This window comes from Octopus sinensis, linkage group LG3, assembly GCF_006345805.1.
Source record: "Octopus sinensis linkage group LG3, ASM634580v1, whole genome shotgun sequence".
Lineage (NCBI taxonomy): Eukaryota > Metazoa > Mollusca > Cephalopoda > Octopoda > Octopodidae > Octopus > Octopus sinensis.
Window position 1 is genome coordinate 97,267,637 of NC_042999.1, and position 9,741 is coordinate 97,277,377.

Sequence of the window (9,741 nt, forward strand, 5' to 3'; positions counted from 1 at the left end):
AAGGTGAGACAGAGTGGAAAGAGTTGTGAAGTGGGTTATGCACATGGGCTTCATGGCTATTCCACATTATAAGATGTGATGGAGAAGGAAAATAGATGAGGGCAGCAAGGGTCTAGAGCAGGATTGCCCAACCTGGGGCTCGCAGACTTTCATCTTGTGGCCTGCTTGATACTTTCTTGAAGTATTGTGTTTAATTTCAAAGTAAAATTGTGTAAAACCTTTGTTTCAAAATAAATTTTAAATTTATAAGTGGCAATAAAGCAATAGCCTACAATTTTATAATTTTAAACAAATGAAAAATATGAAAAATTTTCAATTCTATAATTTGATTATTTGACTATTAGTGCATAAAGTATACAAGTGGCTCTCAAAAAAGTTTCTGTGATTAAAGTGACCCACAATATAATTCAAGTTGGCCAGGCCTAGTCTAGAGAGAGCCAATTAGAGCTGTAGGGGCCATGGAGGATAGGCCAAAGAAATGAGAGGGTGTTGATGACAACAACGGTGATGATAATATCTAGTCAAGTAAGGCAGGGAGATGTCGTATGTATTGACTAGTATAGGGTATCATCTACTATAAGAGCATAAAGTCGATGGACTAAGTTTTGAAAGTAATAGAAACAGTTATAGCACAGCTAATTAGATAGGGAATTAACTCAGATGAGATGCAGTTCATGTTTGTATCAGGACAGAATGTTGTCAGTGTCCTCTTTCTAATAAGAATGGCTGCAGTGTTCTGATAAGGGTAAATCATAACACTCAACATTTGTTAACTTGGAGATGCCCTTTAATCAGGAATCACGCCAGGTGGTTACTAAATAGACTAAATGACTGGCTCATGAGATCTGTGTAAACCATGTATAAAGATACTGTTTGTAGAATGAAAGTAAGGAGTTGAGCAAAGAATTTAGCATGTAAGTGTTCATCAGAGCTGTGTTCAGTCCATTCTTGTTCATTATGGTTATTTAGGCTCTAACAGAAAATTTTAAGACATAGTTGCCTTTGCAAAGTTTTATATGAAGATAACCTATTTGTCAGAGCTGAATTTGTTGAAAATTAGAAAAGAAATTCTGAATCAGAAAGCAAACCCTAGAATCAAGATGTCTTAAAGTAAATGTTGCAAAACTGAAATTTTGTTTTGCAGGAATGATACCTAACTGTCAACTAGAAAATGGCCATGCTCAATATGTTGAAAAGAAGTTGGTAGAAATTTCATATAATACACTTAATGTAAACTGTAGGTGCACAAGAGATGCAGTGGGATCACAGACAGGTTGACAGGGAAGTAAGACTTTTCATATATAATGGAAGTGCTGAAGTAGTTAGTAGTAAGAACACTCATAAGATGAATTCTCTGAAGTACCTGGAAGCCTCTCTACAAGTAGTTGACAGTTTCAGCTGTTCTCGAGCACATTTCAGGAAGAAACCCAAACCTCTACTTCATGGACAACTACATTCTAATTTTTAGAAGATCCTAAATCAAATTATTTTGGAGAGAGAATTTATTCATATTAAAGATAGAAAGACATAACATTATTCTGAAAATGATGAATAGCATTTGTTCTATAAAATAAATATTTGAAAAATTTAATTGACAGATAACTTATCTTGTGGAACTTCAGAAAATTATTACAAAACTCTTAGGTTCCTGGGAATCCACTTTCAGAAACACTGACCAAGGTGACCTAATTAGCAGTGGTAGTGAGTGTTATGAAAGCAAAGTAGCAACAATAAGGAAAGTTCAGATATCTATTACCTCTGCTGGCAACAAAAGGATTCTTTCTTGGTGTGAAAGGCAGATTTTATGATATTTGCATAGACTGTAATAACGCATGGAAGCAAAATATGGGCATTGAACATAGTGGGTGTGCAGATCTTCCAGGACGAGGTTTGTCATCTAGGCTGTAGTTTAAAGCTTGGAATTTCTGAAACTACCGTTGACATTGCCGTACGCTTACTGTCCGATCCCTATATACTGCATTAATATTCCTCGCACTTTCCATTGCGTTGTTGCTTTTATTGAACTCATAAAACAAATTATGTCGAATATGCTCCTTTGGCACTTCCATTATAGCTGGCTAGATCCTGATATTTGTCAAGTTTTTTTTATTTCTTTGGTATCACTCTGTTATCATAAGGAAATGCAATGTCTATGTAGAGCTCAAAGAGGACGTCATGCAAACTCTGGTGGAACAAAATCCCATTGTAACTATTGAGGAACTAACAGAAAAGCTTGGATTTGGTCATTCAACCATTCATTGACACATGCGTGCCATCAGAAAAGTCAGCAAATTGGGTCAATGAGTTCCTCACAAACTTTCCGAGGCTAATCATACGCAGAGAGTGAATTTGTGTGCTTTTTTACTGTCACGTCTCATGAATGAACCTTTTTTGGACCGAAAGTGAATGGTGACAAGAAATGGGTTCTCTATAAAAATGTCAAGCGTCGAAGACAGTGGGTAGGGAAAGGAGAAATACTGGCACCCCAGGCTAAAGAAGGTCTTCACCCACGTAGTGTGTTTTCTGTTTAGTGGGATATGAAAGGTTTAGTCCACTTTGAACAACAAACCAAACGACAACAAAGTTAGATCTACTGCGAGCAGCTTGAGCGGCTTAAGGCAGCGTTAGACGAAAAATGACTCTTTTTGGTTTCAAGATGAAAGGTGTTCTTCCATCAGGATAATGCTCAGCCACATACAGCGAGGATGACACTCCAAAAGCTGGATCGTTTATTCCGCAGTCTTCAAAATCATTTGGACAGAAAAAATATGAACTCTGTAAACGAGGTCAGAACAGTATTGGAGGAGTATTTTTCGTCACGGACAAGTGAATTTTGGAAAAGGCTCCTTGCAAGTCTAGCAGATAGATAGAAGCGCATTGCAGAAATTGAAGGAGAGTGTATTTTGATTAAAAAAGAACTTTTGTTTATCTTAATTTTGAAAATAAAAGAAGTATAAAAAAACGCATTATTTATAGGATTACCCAATACAAGTACAACATTTGTGAAATTAGGTAAAGTATTTATTGTAGAAAATAACGTGATATAAACGAGTGAATCACTAACCACAACATATTGTACATATTAAAAGTAATCAAATGTGTATATATGTGTACATTTTTTTCATTTTCTTGCTATTTTAGCATTTTTATTTACATCCTTATAGTCTCATTAGCAACTATCATCGTCTACATTTTTCAACAATAGCTCCGTTGCTTTACACGGCTCGAGTACTCGAGGTGTTTATTATATAAGGAACAATGTGAAAAGTATTACGATTGAAGGGAGACAACTGTGTATATTTTGCGTTACTGAACTTTTGACTAAAGAAAGAAAATATTCGGAAACAATTTATTAAAACCTGCACAAACACACATTATATATATATATATATATATATATATGTGTGTGTGTGTGTGTGTGTGTATTAATTTCCGTTTTCAATTTGTCACATAAAATAGGATTCATGAACATCATACTTGCACTGAACATCATACTTAGAAAAAATAATATTTATATCTGCTATTCGTTTGGCATATTTTAAGTATACATTTTATTACACAATTCAAAAACATCAGTTTTTCGTTTTCAACCTTCACTTTATTGATGTCTGATTTTCTGAGTATCAATAAATAGTCCGGCACCTCTTTTAGTCCGGACAAATTACGACATGGTACCTGAAATTCCTCCGACCGCCAAACAAGGGTGTCACTGTTTACTTTATCACTGATACGGATCGTTCTCGATTTTGTGTGGTATTTTAAGGATTATTTTACACACATTTAATCTGAACATGGATTCTAAGAAAGATGCAAGTGTTGGTTGTGGTGTAAAGCGTAAACACCAGTCGATATCGATAAAAGATAAGGTAGAGCTATTGCAAAAACTGGAAAGTGGCGTTTCAATACGAAAACTATGCGATATGTATGGCATCGGTTCATCAACTGTTTACGATATAAAGAAGCAGAGAGAGAAACTATTTAAATTCTATATAGACAGTGGTTGCAAGAAGCAGATGAGTACAAGAAAAACTATGAAAGGTGTTAAAAGTATTGAACATGATCGGGTAATGAAGGACTGGATTCAACAACGTCGGCGTCAAGGAGAAGAATTAACGAGTAATATGTTAATGGAACAGGCTAAAATTTTCCATCGTCAACTTAATTTAGATTATGAGTGTGACTATAGTGAAGGATGGCTTCAAAGGTTTAAGAGACGTCAGGGGATTTCCTTACAGAAATTGTCTACGGAAAAACGGTTTGCGAAGCACGAAGGAACTGTCGAGTATGTTCAGGAATTTTCTAAACTTATAACTCGCGAGTATCTTACTCCCGAGCAAGTGTATAATGCCGATGAAACGGTATTATATTGGAGATGTATACCAAAAGGAGTTTTGACCAGAGAGGACAAAGAAGAATTTGAACGATCTAGGGAAATAATTACTATTTTAGGATGCTCAAACGCAGCAGGAACCCACAGATGTAAACCACTAGTTGTAGGGAAAAGTAAATGTTCAACGGCGTTGAAAGACACAAAAGAATACCCAATAATATATCGTACAAATAAAAACGGCAACATTACCACTGGGATTACTTTAGAATGGTTAGAAAAGTATTTTGTGCCAGAAGCCAGAGCCCACTGCACATCCGTAGGTCTACCAGAAGACTGCAAAATTCTTCTCATTTTGGATAACTGCTCGACTCACCCTAAGGCTGAACTAAGTCAAAAGAATGTTTTTACTTTGTATTTACCACCAAACTGTGCATCGCATATCCAGCCACAAGAGCAAGGAATACTTCATTGTCTGAAAACAGAGTACCGCTTACTTTTCATGAGACATATATTAGATGTAGTAAATACTGGTAGGCCTTTAGAGAAATTTATGGCAGAATTTAACATAGATGACCTGCTTTATTATATTGCTAACGCTTGGCAGAACCTAACAACATCAACACTAAAAGCTGGCTGGCATAAGTTATGGCCTGAGTTGATGCATGATAATCCAATTGAAGAAAAGTTTGGATATAACTGGACAGGATTTCATTTACAAAAGGAAAAAGAAGTTGTCGATGAGTTGCTGGATTATGCTGAAAATATTGCTGGAGATGATGCGAAATGCGTAGCACAGAAACTTAATAACGAAAACCTGTCTGAATGGTTAAGTATCGACGAAATATCACCTATTGTCTATCACAATGTTGATCCCGATATTGTAGGTGTTTCTCTGATTTCTGGCAGCAACAAAGGTGTTGAGGAATGCAAAGATAAAAATGAAATTGATGAAAGATTTAGTATCGAGAAGATAATTAACTTGTTGGCTGAAGTAATTACAGGGTTAGAACAACGTAACTTTATGAGTGAACAAGAGCTAATGAGTCTATATTTGATATATGAAAAGCTACATGTGGAAAAATCAAAGCAATTGTAACGAATTTTCTGAAATGAAAAGCCTAGCCTCAAGCATTATATCGTGTAAGAGACCAACGTACATCAGCTTTTACTGAATTGACTCTTATTGAGACAGACCATCACTAGTCGTTTAACGTTCTGCATTTATCATTGTATACGAAACAGTAAGACGAAAAGATAAGGCATAATGGCTGTGAAGTAAAAATGTCGAACTACTGATGGCTATATGGATAAAGCTTAAATCTTACCATTGTGCCGTGCCCCTAAGCAAGGTACATAACTCTGCTTACTTCAGTGCACCTGATTGATATATATCTGTTTCACTCCCTACTTCATAGTTGAATGGTAAGTGCTACAAGTAAAACTATCCCACCCGTGCTCGCACAAGAAAATGGAAGCTGAAATTGTGTAATGTATTTGCATCCCAAAACGTTGTATTGTTTTCTCCTTCCTCACACCATACAAGCATGTTGAAACTATTATCTATAAAAATGCATATTAATAACCCAACTTCTATGAATTTGGGGTTGCATTGAAAATTTTAAACTTTACCACTTTGGTGTTGGTAGTACTACAAAATACTTTGTAAGTACAGATATTGATAAAACTTTTATTTTTATTCAACTTCTTAAATTGTATCATGACTGTTTAATTATTTGATTAAAGTGTGTAATTTATATACCACTAATGCATTTTGGAAAGAGTTACATATGATTGAGTCGATAGTATCAACCTTGCAGATGACAGTTAAGTGCTCTCTAATATACTTAATGCAATAAGCCAAGAAATTTTAAGTAATTAAAATTACACTCATGATATTGAGAAAAATATGTACTATGGTTTATGTTTCTAGTCAAAAAGGAGGGGAGGCAACTTAGAATTAAAAATTAATTACAAATATAATATAATAGAAATTAAGTCTATGTTTTCATAGTACAATGACAACAGTTTACTGCACAATGTCCATAACCAAGACAATTCTCCCTGGTTCAGATCACTTATCTGTGAATATGTAACATGAAGAGCAGCTCACAATTATAGCACTGAACCACTGTAAGTAGTGTCTTGTTGGTTTGCTTTGCTGAGTTGAAGTTATATTTTCCTGGGAAAAGCAATGAGAAACTACTTCAGTGTTTTGTTACTTGAAAATAGTGCAGATGTTTTATCTGAATCATTGTCATGAGTGATTAAAGTTTTAAAAATAGCTTTCTGAAGGCATATGAATCTCACAATTCAATATCATTTCCTTTAAAGATCCACACATTTGGACATATGTTTAGATAAGTAACAGAAAAAGGGTAAATACTTTGTAATCTAAGATCTGATTTCAATTCTCATTTGAAGATTACTCACCTAATTTTCTTCTTGGTCACGACATGGATATTACATAACCTGATTTCTATTCTTTTACACATTTTTGCTATTACACTTTTGTAAAAAAAAAATAAAATAAATACATTTAGTATTATATTTATGCTTTAGTATTTGATTAATTAATCTAAATAGCATAAAATATGTGAACTTAATAGTTAACATATTTTTCCTCACAATGGATCACTTCAATGAGAAAAAGCAACTAGAATAGCTTAAAAATATCCATGGACAGTAGTTATTTTATTGTTCTTAACAAAATATAATGGAAACATATAATTCATTAATAGATTACAGAGGAACATAATTTTTAATTACACACACATGCACACACAAATGCATATACTTGAGCCTAGTTCATATTGTGGTTGGCAATTAGGAAGGGCATCCAACCAGAAAATCCATGATATACAGTACACAACAACAAAGATTGGTAGTTTTCTTAGCTGTTTTGTACATTAGACTACAAAAAACCATGCCAGGTGGCTAAACACTGTTATCCAAGCCATGCCATTATGGAAAAGTAAATTATATTCAGTAAATAATCCTATGCAGTATGTAAATATATATAAGATTTAAACTTCATGACTCAAAACTTATATTGGATAAATAAATATGACATTTTCTTGCCAACTGACACATTATTCAACATGTTTTCTTCAAGATGGTAGGGTATAATTTGAATGAGATATGGTTGCTATTTCTAGCTGATCTTGCAACCAGTGTGAGGTTCTCTCTCATTGAGTCAAAAATTGTTGTTATTCAAAATTGGTGGGTAAGTTATATACTTTTGCAATTTTGAAATTGATGCTGGTGAATGCCTAGATGTACTTGTCCTCAACCTTTTGGAAATTTACTTTATTGGAGTAGAAGCTGCTTATTTTCTGGTTCTGTAATTTCCTTGCAAGTTACATCATGTGGTTCTGAGTTCCCTGCACACTGGAATTAACAGTTAACATTTTAAATCCCACTATAGTGATTTGTATTAACAGTAGCATGCTCCCCCTAATCCCTTATGGCAATAAACACTGTACCACATACTCATGAGCCAATAATGAAGCCTCTAGCGGTCATTCACTTTGCCAGAACCAATCCTCATATAAACAATCTGTACATCTATTTTCTGCAGACATACTCAGAATTCAGCCACTCAAATGCACTCAAACTCCAGTGTCATTAAGTTAATTACTATAATGATAAGCAAATGCATCAGCAACTTTTTCTCTAATGAGGTAACTTTCCACATGGTTGAGAACAAATATAATCAGATACTCACTGGCAGCAATTTAGAAAACAACAGAAAAGTATATAATTCACTACTACAAATAGCAAAAAAATTTTTGAGTCAATGTGAGAGTCTCTACATGGTTGTTAGGCTAGCTAGAAATAGCTGGTGTGTCACTCACAAATCACTCTATCATTTAATGAAAAACAACTCATTGAATAATCTTCTTGTCTTGTCTTGAGACAGCATTCACCCAGGGTGGGTTGAGATGGCTTCATTCATCCTCAATGCTGCATCTCTCACAAACGCTGACCAGACCTGGCGATTTGAGGCTAACGACCGTGTGATCTCCAACCACTCTTTATTCCAGCGGCGAACGCCGTAGATATGGGGGCTTAGGTTGGGTTCCAGATCAGCCTTGACTGTCATCAGCCAGGTTTTTCATTGTCCACCACATTGCTTTCGCCAACCCTGAAGGGGTGCTGGGGCAATTGCTTCATAGATGAATTCTCTTGGTTAACGACAGAGGGCATGACCCAGCCAACGCAGACGTCTCATTAGGATGATTTGTCGGAGAGAGGTGATTTTGCACTGATGTCCCACCGAATTGTTGGAGACAAAGTGATGCCATTGGACAAGAATGATGCGGCGTAGACAGAGCTGATCGAAGGATTCTAGTCACTTAATATCTTCTACCCTCATCAGCCATGACTCGCTGCCATAAAGGAGAATCGTTTGCACTAGTGCTTGGTAGATCTGTACATTGGATAATGTGGTTTAGGATCCTCTACACATAGGAAAAAGGTAGTGTGGACAGGAACAGAATACCTTTGATTATAGGTCTGTTCTCAACCATGTGTAGCTAGGCAGCAACAACCAAATCCTTGGATTAGGGAGAGAAATACTATCTGGTTCAATCCATCTTTCTACAAAACTGTCTTAATCTGTGTAGTGAACCAATTCTTCTCCCTAATCAGTAAATGCTTCTACAAAGTAAAAATGAACTCCACAAATTATTCAACAACAGGAATAATATGAAAGCCATGCATATAGAAATCAGTAAGGTACATTAGAGTCGAACCATGCCATAATGAAATATACTATAAACTTCCCATGCTGGTAAAAGAAAAAAACAGATGTTGACTTGTAGACACAATTTGAAGTTCTTGTTACTTAAGAAGTGAGAAGAACTTCAGGCTGATGAACAAGGCACAGCTCGTCATTTGCTTACTCAGTTCTTGTGGAATCTCTCTGGAGAAGAATGTGTCTAAATTCATTCTTTTATTTTTTTACTTGTTTCAGTCATCTGACTGCAGGCATGCTCAAGCAAATACTAATCTAATATATATTATACACACACGTGCACACACATATATATACATACATTTATATATGTATATTTATATGTGTGTGTGTATATATATATATATATATATATATATATAGTCACATTTGTTTTTATTAGAAGCATCAAATGTGTATTGTACAATACAACAAAGAAGGGGATATTTTTTTGAACCCATCACCACTGTTAGAACAGCAGAAATAATGGGTAAATTACACTTACAAGGTGGTAAAAGTTGTAAACAAATACCTTGTAAGGGTAATTTATCCATTCTTTCTGCTGTTCTAATGGCAATGCTGCATTAAAAAAAATATCACTTTCTTGTTTGTATTGTAAAATATATGTATATGCGTGTATGTGTGTGTGTGTATATATATATATATATATATATAT

The 9,741-nt window shown here is 35.0% G+C and overlaps 1 protein-coding gene across 1 annotated transcript; it reads left to right on the top strand.

Annotated features, from left to right (window-relative positions):
- The first annotated feature begins 3,791 nt into the window (after nucleotides 1-3,791).
- On the top strand, nucleotides 3,792-5,426 carry LOC115209505 (jerky protein homolog). The gene has a single exon (XM_029777933.1). It carries the CDS (start codon nucleotides 3,792-3,794, stop codon nucleotides 5,424-5,426), a length of 1,635 nt encoding a protein of 544 aa, XP_029633793.1.
- Nucleotides 5,427-9,741: the final 4,315 nt, after the last annotated feature.